A 15,502-nucleotide genomic window follows, 5' to 3' on the forward strand; every position below is an offset into this window, starting at 1 on the left:
AGCAGCTTCAAGCTGAGTTTCTAGCATTGCTGAATTTCCTTATTTGCTCCCTTCCTCGGCAGGAACAGCGACTTGATTTTTCATAAGCTCTGTTGAATTTACACGAAAACAAATCTGCCCCGTTTAAAGGGGCAGTGCCCTGCAGCTGCCAAGGTGCAGGCAGCTCCTGGGGGATTACCCTGAGGGATAAGGAGTGGGGAGCTGGCTCCCCCTGCTTTACCCACTACCTGCACTTTCACTCTTCTGGAAAGGATCAGGTCTAACCCTGCCCTTCTGAGGGTAAAGCTTCCAGGCGGCAGGTTATAGATTTCTGCGTGTAGCCCATGTCATAGCAGAAGGAACAGAGCTCTGCACCTTGAGCGTGTTCTGCGTGATTTGATCTGGCACTGGGAATTTAGGAGTGCACAGAGAACTGGAAGGCCATTTGCTAAAACTTCTCCTTTTCACAGATTTCAGGCTTTTATACCCAGATTATCAGGCATCTGCTTTTTTGGGTCATTGCCTTTTCCGCTTTCCAGCATCAGATGTGTGTCTCCAGCAGCCCAAACTCTCTGTGTCATGTTGTTCCTGCCGCCCATTCTGACAGCTGCTATAATCATTGCCCAGACTGCTGTCAGATTGCAACTGCACGTGTAATCTTTGCTGTTTGCTTTATGTATGTATTAAATGGTGCTAGCAATTCTAACCTGCCCGGAGTCCGTTCGTTAATCACAAGACGTAGCTGCTTGCTTGTGACAATACAAAGATGACCCCTCTTGGGATCTGTTTGATAGATGGGAAGAGAGAGCAGACAACAGCGTATGCGGATAGTGAAGGGTTATTATTTTTTTTTTTTATGTTTGACTTGTATTTATTTCCCTATTTAAAAAACTCTAGTCATTTTTTATGGATCATTTAACCGAACAGAAGCAGTGAAACTAGTACAGCATTTATACTTCCTTTTTGTAAGAGAGAGGTTGGCAGCTGTGGCTGCAAATTTCTTTGGTTATTGCTGGGCCAGCTCTTCATTTGGTTATTGCAGGTCAGTTGCTATTGTGATCTTGTTACTGGTCTTGTCCTTATAGAATATAGAGCTGCATGTTCTTGTTCTCATAGGTTTCAGTCCAAATTTTAACTATGACAAAAAATATTTGTTTGGTGGGTTTTGTTTTGGGTTGTTGGTGGGTTTTTTTGAGACATTTCTTCACTGTACAATAACATTCTAAGAACTGGTATGCGAATTGGTATTTTCTGGAGAGAAAAATGTTCTGAAACAAGACTCCAGAAGCAGTTCTAAATCAAACTCTGTGAGGAGGACTCAGTGTCAGTGAACAAAATTAGTTTCTCCTTTTAATAACGGGAGATAATGGAGGTAAAGTAATTTGATATAAACAATACTTAAAGATCTGCATAATCTATTCTCCTTTAGCAGTTTGGTGGCATCAAAGAACATATTCATTAATTGCACCGGTGTTTGAAAGTGGAGGTTTGCTCTGAGATCTGCAGTCCTCCATGTGATTAATTTTTAAAAGTGGAATCCAAGCATTTATGTCCAAATTTGAAACTGAAAGCTGAAGATTTGGAAGAAGAGAGAGATAGTAAATCCACAGTTCTTTCCTTGGATCTTCATGCATATTCGTTTGATCCTACAGCTAGAGACTTTTCTTCCCCTCATGCCTAGTCTTCAAAACACATCAAATCCGCCTTTTCACTAAAATATTTAGTCATGTCCACAGTTTCATTCCTACTTGACAAAGCTCTGTCCTCACATTGTTTTTCTGTGATCACATGCAGCTTTCACATTTCAGATCAGGTCCCAGTCCAGCAGACTGAAGACTGCTGTGAATTTTGCTATTTCTCCAGTCCCTGGGAGCCAAAATCCTAAATAATCTGGGCTCCCAGGAGACTGTCAGAAGTGAAGAGAGAAACATTTTTCAATAGATCAAGACCGCATGACAGCCATTTCCTCACAGCTTCTCTATGTTCAAGGACTGGTTCCCAAAATAGCCAAAATAAGGAGCTGGCAAAACCAGCAAACTTAGTATGTAATACCTAACTTGCATACCTATACTGTATAGGTTGGTGGGGCTATAGAAAGCCAAACTGCTACCAGAGCTGCTGAGGGAGAGTTGGTTTTGCTGGAGATGGTGGCATTTGCTCAGGAGCATATACCTTCCCAATAGCAGGGGTCACCGGTCCCTCATCTCATCCCCCTGTCCTCTTTGGTGGCAGTGGGAAAAGGGCTCGGCTCTCCCCTTGGGTCTCTGTCTTAGACCTGTTCTGTCTCCCACTTTTATTCCATCTGGTGCAAAAGTGAACTGACTTCTTACATGTCTGGGAACAAATTCCTTCTCTCTGGCAGCACTGAGGAACACCCATTTACCTTTTCTTATGCCTCTTTTTTTTTTCCTCTTCTTTTCTACATGCTACTTTGAGCTTAGGCTTTCTGCTTGAACTGGCCTCCTTTGCTCACTTCATCAGTCAGTCTCCCTTTCTTTACCTTGGTCCCAGCCAGGTTTTCTGGGCAGCTTTCAAGAAACGTGGCTGTAACTGAAGATCAAAAATGAAGTAACTGTGTGATTGCATAACTGGGCTGAAGAATGACTTTCTGGATGTGAACAGAAAAAGCAGCCACTGCTTAGGTAGAACATTTTAATCTTTGTCTGCTGGTGTCAGCTTTTCTTTCTTTTTCCAGAACAGTTCAGACAGAACTAGGCATTACTTTAATTCCATAGACTTGATCTTCTGACCCAACAATAGAAAACAAATGGATCTAATGAAAAAGCAAACCAGTTCACCCAAGAAATATAATCTGATCCTGTGGCCTTTCTGCATTAAAAGTTTCCATTAAGTTGTGGCATTTGCCCATCCCAGATTCCCCCAGGCAAAAGGAAAGCAAACAAATGCTTCAAGCAAATGCTTTGTTTGTAATAATGTGGCAGGATCAATTGTGACCAACCACAATGATGCAGAGGGGTTTTTGTTGGTTTTGTGTTGGTCAGATAAAATCCTGTATAAATTTTCTTGAGTCGGTTCTGTTGACTCACCGTGGCAAGTGGAGCTTATCCTTTGACCAGGATATTTAAAGAGGTGCTAAAAGGAGTGATTGTCAATGATGCATCTTCTTGATACTGCCTTGTAAAAGTCAAATGAAAAATTTGATTGTTTTGTTTAAAGACAAATGTTTTATTTTAGAAACATTTTTCACTATAATATGAGAGTTAAACCTCAAAGTCTGGTTTAAAGTTTCTCAAAGTGGAGTGGGTTTGGATCTGGATTTGTTCTGTGGAACAAAGAGATGTGTGTCGGAAATGAGATCTTAGTTTAGATCATGGTGCTGAGATCCAAGGTTTTGTTTCAGGCCTATGTCTGCAGTTCTTGCTTCTTGAGGAAGTGTAGCTTACGAAATTCCATTTTAGAATTGGATTTTGCCGAATATTTTTTGTTAAATCCACTGATCATCCTTGTTAGAGAAGTAAAAGCTTTGGTCCTATTAAGTTCCTACACATTTTGTAAGCATAAGCAGCTAGCATCCCCAAGAAAGGATGCTGTTCCGAAAGCTCTCCTCAAGTGAGTTAAAGCATAGTGTGATGCTCCTACCCCTACAACAGATGTTGTAAAAATCAGGGATGAGACACAGATCTATAGGAAACCTGACTTCCTGAGCTCCACTGCTCAGACACGAACATGTTTGAGTCTGTCTTTGAGATTCTTACACCTTTGGGGCAGGAACTCTCTTTGTTCTCACTGTGCAGTTTGCTGGCACCTGACACATCATATGTTATTTTTATTAAAAATAAATAGCAGGGATTAGCTCCCCCCTGCCTTCCTATTCCATCTGCTGCTGATACCCTTCTTAGTAAGACAGATCTTCCAGACAGTCTCAGCTTTATTAGAGAAAGGGGTCACAGACCTGTTCCAAGTAAATACTCAGATTTTGATGGAATTGTCCCCAGACAGAGAAAGCACTGTCTGACCGGTCACCAGTTATCAGAATTCTGTCATCTGCCAACCATAATCTACAATTAAAATGGAAATATTTTGATATATTACTAAACACAGAGAAAATAGTGTCTTAAAGGGAGCTGAAGAGCAGAAGGAGGCGTGGTTGCGCCTTATTTGTTCAGCACTGGTGAGTCATTTCATCTGAATTTCTATGCATTTGAAGAGTTTTGTTTCAAAGGTCTATTGTGTGGCTTCTGGCAACAAATTAAATACCAGTGATGTTTGGCTCTTAATTTAGAATTAATTTTAAAACATCACTCATAATAAGACCTGATTGAAAGCCTATGGTCACTGGAAGTATTCCCAAGGATTGCACAGGGCTTTGGATGAGGGTCTCAACCCACAAATATCTGTTTATTTTTCTTCATTGTATTTATTCTTGGATGGAAAGACAAGAATTAATTTTTCAGAATAATTTTGGAATTTTGGACTTTTCTTCAGGCAAAAACTGAACTGAGGACAGTGAAATGTTGTAAAGAAAATCATCAGGCTATGAGAGTAAGGTGGGGTTTTTTTCTTTTCTGCTTGGACTTGCCATGCTATAAGCCATCATAATATTGCAGATCAGTGAGCTGTCAGAGGATGGACTTAGTGATTCAGTAGGCAAATTGTCTGATCTCCAATTTATGTGATTTTTTGAGTGTCAAAATATAGATGGGAATACAAAAAGAGTTTGAGTCAGAGTTCTGTTTACAAAGTTAAACCTGCATTTCGTTTTCCAAAGAGCTGGCAATGAACAGTACTCCCCCCCTGCCTCAAGTTTGTATGGATGTTCAGGTTCATAAATCCAAGTTTTCAAAGAAATATTTTCCTCTAGTGCCTGAGGTTTTCCTGCTTGCGTTCTCTGGGAAGATTATAACTTTGCTGTCTCTTAGGCATAATGATTCACTCATTCTGTCTCCAGAAGCAGTTGCCACCCGCTGAGCCTTTCTCTTGTTACTTGTTAATGGCAGTAGAAGAGGCTACTCTGCCTCCAATCAAAAGAGGATTTTTTGGCAAGGGCAGAAAAGACCATCAGTCTCCCTTAACAGTGTTGTACCTCTTGTCAGCATTTTAGGACAGGAAGGAGAAAATATTCCTTTTCTACTGTAATAGTTCCATATTAAGTCCCAGGACACATGTTTATCCCTGTGGCTTCATGGAATAGCTGAGAGAAGTGTAACTGACTAGCATGGAGTTTACTACAGACCAAAATCTTTGGTGATCAGAAATAATTTGCCTCTTCCTGACACAAAAAGGGAAGAAGGAAATAAAAAGAGAAGGTGAGTGACAAAAAAAAAAGTGCCGGAGGATCTCTTCAATTTCCTCAGAAAGCCGTTGGGATGCAGCGAAAATAAGCATCACTCCTAGGACACAACACAAGGTAATATGAAACTGTAGATCTGAAGGAAACAGAGAACAGCTGTGGGAAGATACGAGAGAGAGAGAATAGGCATCTGGTTTGCAAGTGTGGGATTCATGTATTTTTCCACTCTGCAAAAATTTAATTCACATAACTACCACATGCACTCTGAGCTGAGTGGCATGGGTATGAAGAGGTTATGTGGTTCCTGGAGAAACAGGGCCCATTTGGCATAACCAAAAAGTTACAGGAGGTCTGTACTTACTTCATGATATCTTGGTCTTGTTTTTCTAAAAAGAGCTTATGGCTTGGCTTCTTGCATGTGCTGCTGCTCCCTGAGTAAAATCTGTTTGTGTACTGGAGTCTGAATGTGTTTTTATGTTGAATTATCTGCTGGTCACATTGGTCCATTCTCTGGCTTAAGCGGAAACAAGCTCTTGCTTAATCTGACCCTCAGATTTAGCAGTGAGAGTTAGGGTCAGTAGGATGGTAATGATCCATGTTATGATCCATGAGGATCTATGACAATGAGGGGAAAAAATTAAACAAGACAATTTCCTTGGGAAAGCGGCCATGTTGATAGAGCAGTTCATGGAAAACCTGACTGGTGTCTTCATCACTGATGCCTGCTTTGATTGCCATACAATCCCAAAAGCATTTTCACTTTTAACCTAAGTATTTTCTTATTGAAAGCTTAATCCTTCATCTGTGAAGGCAGTGAAAACAAATTGCTCCATTAGCAGCAGGCTGATTAGCTTCCAGTGTAAGTATGCTGTCTCTTCAGCAGCCAGTTGACTTTTTAGCATTAGTCAATTAGATTGAGTTGGAAGTGACAGTTCTTATGTTGACCTGTCAGCTCAGGCTTCAGTTTTGGGAAACTTGTAGGATCTTTATTTCTTTTAGAAATTGAAAGGTGTTTTTTTTTAATGGTCACTAATAGATTACTGCTAGTTTTTCCAAGTGAACATCTACCCCACATCAAAAATGTTTAGATAATATAAAACATACAGTGATTATACAAAAATTATTTTCCTTGTATGGCAAACCAGCTTTTCATGCCACCTTCAGCAGTACAAGTGAAAGGATGAAGTTAGGAGGATAGCAGTCACTTGTAAAGAGTATGAGTGTTGGGGGAATAGTGGAAAAAGGCACGCTGGAAAAACCAAGCAATGGAGGGTAGTTAAGTCAATTAGTGACTATGCAAGAAAGCATATTTTAAGAAAATACAGATTTTTATGTGTATCTCCTGAGTGAAGCTGTTACGCTCATTCCTGAACACTGAATAGAATAAACTACTTCTGCCTAAGGGTATTTCTTACTGATAAAAGCCTGTAAGACCAAGTCTGGCTAGAGTGACTCAAACTGTATGCTTACAAGGCACTGGGATGAAAAAGAATAAAATGATGGGGCAAGAAACATAGTGGTGTGAATTTCAGAAACATTGTCTTTCCTGGTTAATGTTTTACCCTCTGTCACTATTACTGATTCCAAAAAGAGCTGCCACAGCAAGAACGTGCAGGCAACCAAGGTAGGAGACTAAAGAGAATTATGAGAGGCTTCTGTGAACGGAGCTAAATAGGCACTGTCATATCCACACGCACAAGCTCAGCTCTGAGAGCAGTGATTACGCAGTTACCCTGAGCAGTGTAGTCTGTGGTGTAGCTGCCTCTAAAGACCAGTGGAGAGTATGTCAGGGGAGATGGGGGAGGAAACTCAGGGGTTAATTTCTCTTCAATGCTTCCTTCACAAACCAATGGAGAAAATATTGCTGGAGAAGTACTGCAGCTGGATCCTAAATACCAGTAAATATTGAATTGATGCTTCTAATGGTGTTTGTAGTAGAGTTAGAGTTTATCAACAATTCTGTTATCACCGCATAAGATCTCTTCCTTCAGACTTTCCAATCTTGCTTGTGTATTTTTAATGACTGTTGGCACAACTCTTCATAAAACTGTGGGAGCTGATGTAGATTTACCGAATGAATTAGCCTTCTGGGACTCCCACAACAATATATGTGCTATTTCAATCTATTTTGGTCTAAAATGGATTTGTATGTCTTTAAAATAAGCTAGCAAATTGCTGTGCTAATTAAGCTAGATTGAACGATGCACAGGAACTAATATTACTAAATCTGTATATGAAGGCCCAATTCTGAGAATCCTTGTAGGCTGTGTGCTACTGAGCTTCAGGCTCTAAAAATATTACATTGCAAAGCTGCTTTCTTACCAAAAAGACATTACATCAGTCAACACTGAGACTGCATTTAATAAGTGCTAGCCATTAGACTCATAGCTTGAAGTGCAGTTCTCTTTGATGCTTCTATATGGTGACGTTCATGCCAGTGCGGTGAGGCTGGACAGAATATACACATTCCTTTTTTTACTCCAATGCTGACAACTGCAAAAGGGCCTTAAGCCCTTGAGTTAGCATCCTCTGCCATAAGGAATGAGTCCAGCAAATATGAGTACCCTGTACTGTCTTGGGCTGTATGTGGGAGACGTAGCACAACTCTTGGCTGACTGCTTCCAAGCTTTTGGTAGTCATATTTGTTCAAACTGAAACTTTCTAAGTTCCCAGTTTTTCAGTGTTCTTAAGAGGAAAAAAATAATTCTTTCTGGATTTTCATACCTTCAAGTTCATTACTACCTTTATTGCTGCTATTTAAAGCAGTAATGCCAGGAGCCAATGTTGCATATAAAAACCATAACCTTTTAAGAGATCTGTTTCACACACAGAGGTATCTATTTACAACCTTTGCTCTCTTAGGCCACTGGGGGTTTTTTGTCTGTCATTGTAATTCTAGTTTATCAGTCCTACTTTGCAACAAGAATTGATCAGTAAGGCTTAAAGCTTTGCTCAGCTGCTTAGCCTCAGTGTTTTGTGTGGTTTTATGGTACTATGTTTTTTTAGTTGAATTTCTTTGTCAACACAGTGGATGCTGTGACTAATTTGGCTAATTCTGGAAGAAAGGATTACGCTTGGATTCTGCATTGGTGTTTTGAATCTCACTAGAAAGTTACAATGAGCGAGTAGTCTGGGTTATGCAGACAGTTGGGTGGGATGATACCTTCTGGCCTTCACATCAATGGTATTTGTTTGTTGCTGTATGATTCAGGCTTAACTTCTGAGCCAGTCTCTAAGGCCTTGTACATGATTTTGTATGCAGAGCACCACATACATTGCTTATGAATGTGTGTCTTGGATAAATGGGAAAACTTCTAGTGGGGCTTTCACACAGAGGCATAGAGATGTTATTGGGACACTGCAGTATTGCTAAGTTTTCTAGTTTTGACAATTCCCACAGTAGCTGACCTTTTTTTAATGAAGTTTATTATTGTTTTAAAGAAGAGTGAGATTTAATATTTTTGAAAAAAGAGGAAATCTAAAGTCTTATTCATTGCAGAATAACGCTTGAAAAAGTGACTGCTGTAGATAACACCACCTCTCCCTCCATCACCCAGTAACCCAGAAAACAAAGAGAAAGCCCCCAACATTAGGTTTAAACATTATGTCATCTAAAGATTTTTATAGGGACTGCTTAAGATTCTGTTTGGTTAGGGTAAGAAATCCCATAACTCACAAGTCACCTTGTTTCGCAGTTCAGGTGCACACACAGCCATGACCTCACTCCATCCATGCTGGGGTGAGCCGTGGTGGTGCTCCAGCCCTCCCTGTGCCCTGCTTTCCAGGGGAAGAGAATCTCCTCGTGTGCTGGCTGGAGAGGAGCTAGTGAGTACTTCCCTAGCATGCAGGGGACCAGAATGTAGAGGTATGTTGTAGTCCAGGCACAGCCTCTAGATCCCATATTAGATATTTGAAAAAGAAAACGTTTTCTCAGTATTTGCAACTAACATAATGATTAATTAAACAAATACAAGCTGAGACATTCTGAACAACAAATAGTTCCCTGAAGTGCCTGTAGCCCAGCCGATGTGCTGGGCTGGTGCCTGAAAGTGACACAGTCTTGCTGCCTGATTTGGGTGGTGACACAACCCTGCTGTCTATTTTGGATGACCTGATTTAATTGCACCATTTGAGAGAAATGCAGAAAAGGAAGCATGCCTCAGAAACAGTGACAGACCCATTCAACTGTTACAATGCCCTCTCTCCTGATAATCATGGCTGTTATTAATTGTAGAGATAAGAACATATTTTTCCCCTAACCTTACATTGTCGTTTTGCTAAATTTTCTGCCTCGAGGGAAGTGTGCTTCTGTACAGAGTTTGGTAAATGATACAGGGATACTTGTGGTCTCAAGATGGAGCTTTCTACCAGGGTGACTACAAGGCCACGCTGCCCATGAAAGGAGAGAAATCAACTGGAAATTGCTGCCTCTTGTGCAAGCACCACTCCAGGACTGAGGTGAGAGGCAGCAGCTACTGAGAAAACTTCATTCGCTTGCTGAACACAGGGCAGGCAGCACCCTGGTACGTGAAGAGGGCTGGCATGAGGAGAGGAAAAAACCTGGAATTTTTCAGGGAAGAGCAAGAGAAAATGATGATTTTTCGAGTGGGAATTCTTTCTCTGCGTGTGAGCTGCCCAGTCGGCACTGCTCTTCGCAAAGGGCTGACGGCTCCACCTGTGTCTATGTAGTCTGTGTGTATAGTAATAAAAAATGCAGGTTTCTGTGATCTGCCATGTGAGACAAACAATTTAGATGCTAGTACGTCACCACTTCTCTTATCAGAGAACATTAGGTTTCAGCCAATTTCCATTACTATTTTTATCCTTTATTGTGTGCAAATACACAAAGATTTTAGTAACAGCAGAGTCAGTTTAAATGCCACGTAGAAGGCCGAAGAGCATGATGTCTTGTTTTCACCAGTCCCAGTCTGTCTAATGCCATTTTTACAAGTGAACCATATTGCTTATACAGAATCAGAGCAATTTTTTTATAAAGGCATTTTTTTTAAAGGATTGAATAGTTGCAATTGTTGGAGAAAGGTGCTTAGATACTGGATTAGGAATTTGTAGGATCAAAGTAGCAGTTAAGATGCCAGGGAACTCATCCAAATCACAACATAGCTGATATTCTTTAGGGAATACTGGGCTGTTTTGTATACAGCAGTCTTGGCTCCAGGTAACTTAAAACCTGAAGAACTGAAATGATTACAAATATCGGGCTAAATCTTTCAAGGTGTTGAGTGCCCACAACTCATGTTGGGCTGAATACTCTTTTACACTGTGGTCCTTTATGCTATGATGGCGATGTCAAAGGAATTCAGCGGCAGTAAATGTCTCTGGAGGCCCCTTTACCGTATCAGGCCATAGCAAAGTCGCTTGGGTGCAATTGGGCATTCGGCCCATTTTCTGGGCAATACTCAGCACCTTTCAGGAGCAGGCTGACAGAGGAGTGGCTCTGGCAGGAAAGCTCAATTATTTGTGGTCTCAATTACACAGAAAATGTAGGGGATGGATTTGGTTGGGGTTTTTTAACCTGTGAGAAGCCGTGGGGATTTTTGCTGGGCTGGTTTCCTTGAGATCTAGACTGCAAATATGGGGCATGAAATTCTCTGTGTCCTGATTTTAGTGCCTCAGACTGAGTTCAATGAGGTGAAGAACTCACCTACACCTTTGCTGCCCTGGAAGGCATCTTAGCTGACTCCTGTCCTCTCTTGGGCTCTAGATGAAGAACAGTAGACGACAGTGGAGCAGGCTTCTCCTTTCTCTAGACATAGTAACTGGTGAGGGAGCTGAATTTTCCTAGCCAGTTGCGCAGCTGGAGCTGGAAAGGATGTCAGAGAGTAGAAAAATTTCGTTTTCATATCAATTACTTGGAATACTTAAATTTCTATTTTAAAACCTTTTTAAAAATTGTTTGTCTTTGGTGAAACGTTCAAAAAAGGCTTAAAGTGTGAAAATTAAATAGCACGAGCAAACTCTTTTTCAATATTTTCTTTGAGAAAACTGATTTTTGTTTTAATGATGCAAAGCCCATGTCATTCTTGTTCTGATTCAGCCACCAAAACAAGAAAACATGGTTTGGGTGGGTTTTTTTTTTCTATTATAATTAACAGTAGTAATATTGCTGTCACCACACTGGAGTAAGTAAAGCTTCTGAGGAGAAGATACTAGGTTTTGTCTTTAATTAGATCAATTATACATTTGGAAAAGAGCCTAAGATAGATAATTTTTGAAATCAAAAAGATACATATGTAATCATGGTCTCTGTTTTAAAACTTCTACAAATCTTTTTTTCAAATCAGTGGAAGCTCGTAGTGCTTTCTCATTACTTAATATGTTGTGTTTGGAGAATTTTGTTTGGGTTTTTTTGTCATGAATGTGTATGAAGTTCTAGAAGTTGGGAATTTATTTTAGAGAGAATTATACAGAATTTAATGCATGTATAAGAAAGGAAACTTCAAATATAGTTATTGCATGCACATTAATAAAAAGTTTGGCTAGTAGTGAAGAATTACAGATTTGCTGTGACTGTAGTATATCGGGTTGTCATAAAACTCATGGGGAAAAAAGTGGGTTTGGGTCTAATTTCCATGTGTTCGTGGATGAGGGATAAGGAAGGATATTGCTTCATTTGTGGAATGGTGTTTTGTATCCTTTATCTGTCCTGTCCCTAAGGCCTCCTCTTCCCCGTCACCCACAAATCTTTTCTGCTTAAAGATAAATTTCAGTCAAGTGTGACAGAGTGGTAGAGATATCAAAGCTTTGTGAGCATAGGTGAGGAAAATCTTTGAATTAAATTAGTGCTAATAGTTTCCCATCACAATGGGTGATTTGTAATGGCCGAAGGTAACAGACTGCATGTTTCCATTAAAGTATTCTGCAGAACAGAGAGCAGGGCAGTAGGAGATTCAGTTTATAAATATTTGTGGTGATAACAGAAATCTTGGCTTAAGAGACAATACACGATGAAATACAAATTAGAAAACCAGCTGTCATTAGTTCTGCTGATCATGGACTTACTTATTAGAAGATGCAAACAGATGGTACAGGTGGACAGCTGCATACAGATCCTACCTCTCCCTCTCCTGGTAGCACTGCCAAACTCTTCAGCAAATATAGATTTTTATGCATCTTACTCCTGAGTTTCTGTCCTGCACCCATGGTGTCCAGCACTTATGGACCACCTTTCCTCTGTTATCCTAGCATCTGATTTGGTGATGCAGAGGGAATCACTTTTATTATCACCTTTGTGGAACACAACTGCCAAGGAGCCCTGAAGTACAAAGCATCACTGTAAGACAAGGTGTAAGGAGTACCTTAGCCAGCTGGAATGCAAGAATCTGGCCCGCAAAACTGAGTAATAGCCTTTCCGACTCCTACAAACACACCCTGGGATTGTTAGCAACCAGGACTGGCAGGGGCCTGAGCCTGTTTATTGTCTGTGAAATGACATCTCCGACATAGTGCCGCTGCTGGAGTGCTAGTAGGGCTCTGACTCACTGCCACGCGACCTCTTGTTTTCCAGACCTGAGCATTACTAGCACATAAAGGTTCACCCATTCACAGAACCATGCAGTATGGCAGCAGGCCATGCGTATAACCTTGACTACAATGCCCTTTCCAGAGACTGATTGTGGTTTTCTTATTATCTAACAAGCTTGTCATTTCCTGTACTAGTTGTAACAGAGCTGAATATTTTCTAGGTTACCTAACCAAACTTCTGCAAAATCATACTGCCTATGCCTGCGATGGGGAACATTTGAGTCTGCACTGTCCTCGGCATTCAACTATAAGTGTTCAGTCAGCATTTTATGGGCAAGACTACCACATGTGTAGTACTCAGGAGCCTGAAACCAAGATGGCAGAACCCGTAAACTGTGTGGCACCCACTTCTTTGCAGGTATCGCACGTTGTAAAGGTTCTTAATGCACAAGAATGTTTTTGACAGTTTCCATGTGGTGAGCTATGCTGTGTGAAAATGGCAAGTGTCCACAACATTGAATGAAATTAAATTGTGTCTGTGTCTGTTTACTATCAAAAGTATTACAGCTGAAACAATTTGTTTGGCCAGCAGGGTATTACCATAGGGTTGTAAAAGCTTTGTAGGTTGCCTTCTGTTTTGATGAGAATGGGGTTTCCAAAGCAAGGCTCAAAGTTCCCTACAATAATCAATTCCCTTCTAATCAAGGGCAGGTCGTGACTGAGCAGACCAGTCTTAATCCATCACACAAGCCTTCTGTGTTCCCAGGAGAGGATGCAAACATTGGAAAGAGCTGTGTTACAAATCCACTGAATAAGATGGCATTCTGGCTGACATTTGGCTTGTTCCGTGACTATCTTCACTCACTGAAAAGGCACCATGACAGCTAAACAGCAGATCCTAAGCACTCCTGCAGATATCTGCGTTTCTGCAAATATGTGCTTTGTATCAGTAATATCTACAGTTTGTTTGCTGAGCCCACTTAAATATAGCTTTAAATGATTTATACTTCATGAATTATTACTTTCTGCTGTGAAGACTTTTTAAACAAGTCTTAGAAGGTCTGACTTACGCTGCTGTCAACGGCTTGTTTCATCATAGTGAAAATGCCCAGTGTTAGGCCAAATTCAGTATATCGTTGCAAAAATGAGTGGTCAGTGGAATCTGAACACATTCTGTTGGTGAAGGTATTGTAAATGCCCTAGAAGCTTTGATGAAGGTTGCAGCGTTTGTGCTTGCAGCCAACGCATTGCTTCTTGACAACAGGGAATGTCTGTTCCCACCACTAGTGAATTGAAGAGTTTTACGGAGTAGTCCAGCAGTAATATCCTCTATCCAGAAACAGTATTAAGGCAGTTTTATAACTGTGGCTTGCCCGTGTTGTACTGCAACTTCTGAAGACATTCCAGACATGACCTGGGGGCCATGTGAAAGTACATTTCTCCACCAAAACCACTAGGCCAGATGCATCCTTGATGTCATTTTACTGACTACAGCAAAGTGACACCAATGACTATTTTGGGCTTGTGAGTACCCTTGTGAGGTCTCCATGGGCAGTTTCACCCTGGAATATAATAAACACAGCATGGGATAATATAATCATCATTCAGGCACTGTCACTGATCAAAGGCATGAAAGCATTTTGACAAGGCCACGAACATGAGATACACAAAATGCTCTGCATCTCAGGGAGTTTCCTTTCTGTCAAGGAGAAGAGATACATCCTGTAAACTGATTTCTTAGAAAAGAGCACCAGTGATCTCATCCCTCCTCCCCTTCCCTTTGGAACCGCATCTGCAGTCTGCATAATTGGGCATGATGCTACCCTGCAGCCAGGAGGAAGCATAACAGGCATTTTTTACAGTGACCTCTTATTAAAAGGATTACTGCAAAGTTAAATCTGTCTCAAGGTATTAACAGCCCAGTGCTAGCTCATTATGAGTATTATTATTTACTTTTGTGGTTATATGTTTTTGCACAGCAACCTGATAGGAAATGCAACTGCTATTTGCAGTAAGTGGGAGAAAACACAAACAGATGCACAGGAGATGATTCAGCTCAGGTGCAAACAGAAGGTGACTCAATAGGGGACAGCTATCTCCACTTACTAAGGACATAACTCTATTTCATTGGCCTGTTCCAGAACCATCCCAATTACGGAGGAGCTATTTGTTTGACTTGCAGCTCTGTAAGAGATGAATTGACTGATAAAATTAAGTCTGCTATGCTCTTCCTTCCTTTTTAAACTCTTTAGAGTGCACTTAATGGTCAAAAAGTGTTGGATGCAAGTCCTCTTCTACCAACAAGAACAAAAAGACAAGATTGTTATAGGAACACTGCAATGCTCTGCCAATCTGTATCATTTCTGCTTGGGAGGGATGGCTTCCAGGGATGACAGGAGAGATTCAGCCACTGCCAACTCTCTCAGTCTGGAAACAAGAATGCAGCTTCTGCTATCACAGTGGTGAATTTGTGATTTGGCCTCTTGGTATGACTGAGACCCCTTCTGGTGAGAAGCAAGGCAAAAGTTCCCATAGATTTTGTGGGAGTACCTAAAACTATCAGAGAATGGTATCTTACAGTTACTCCTGTTAAGAGTGGGGTGACCTAGGGACAACACCTTCCTTATCGCAGCCTGCTGTGATTTTAAACATCAATAATCCTGGGCACAACACCACAGACTACCTGAAAATGGTGGATAGAAAGCCCTCTCTAAAGCAGCCTTTGAAGGTGAATAAGAATTTCCTGAGTACACTGCTGCATTTAAACTGGTTTTTTTTAGGCGCTTTGGC

General features: G+C 40.8%; 1 protein-coding gene across 3 annotated transcripts in view; it reads left to right on the forward strand.

Annotated features, from left to right (window-relative positions):
* The window catches only part of EVA1C (eva-1 homolog C), a 50,588-nt gene that overhangs the window by 12,450 nt on the left and 22,636 nt on the right, over positions 1-15,502 (forward strand). The window contains exons 1-2 of one of the 3 annotated variants that reach the window (XM_080374730.1): positions 542-9,688; positions 12,934-13,130. The exons of 1 other annotated variant lie outside the window; for it this stretch is intronic. In XM_080374730.1, coding sequence (XP_080230856.1) covers positions 13,059-13,130 — 72 coding nt within the window. In that variant the 5' untranslated portion in view covers positions 542-9,688; positions 12,934-13,058. Of the gene's footprint in view, positions 1-541; positions 9,689-12,933; positions 13,131-15,502 lie in introns of those variants that run through there. One more of the 3 variants, XM_080374729.1, reaches the window with a different exon arrangement.

The sequence above is a fragment of the Falco punctatus genome (genome assembly GCF_963210335.1).
Source record: "Falco punctatus genome assembly, chromosome: 2".
Taxonomy (NCBI): domain Eukaryota; kingdom Metazoa; phylum Chordata; class Aves; order Falconiformes; family Falconidae; genus Falco; species Falco punctatus.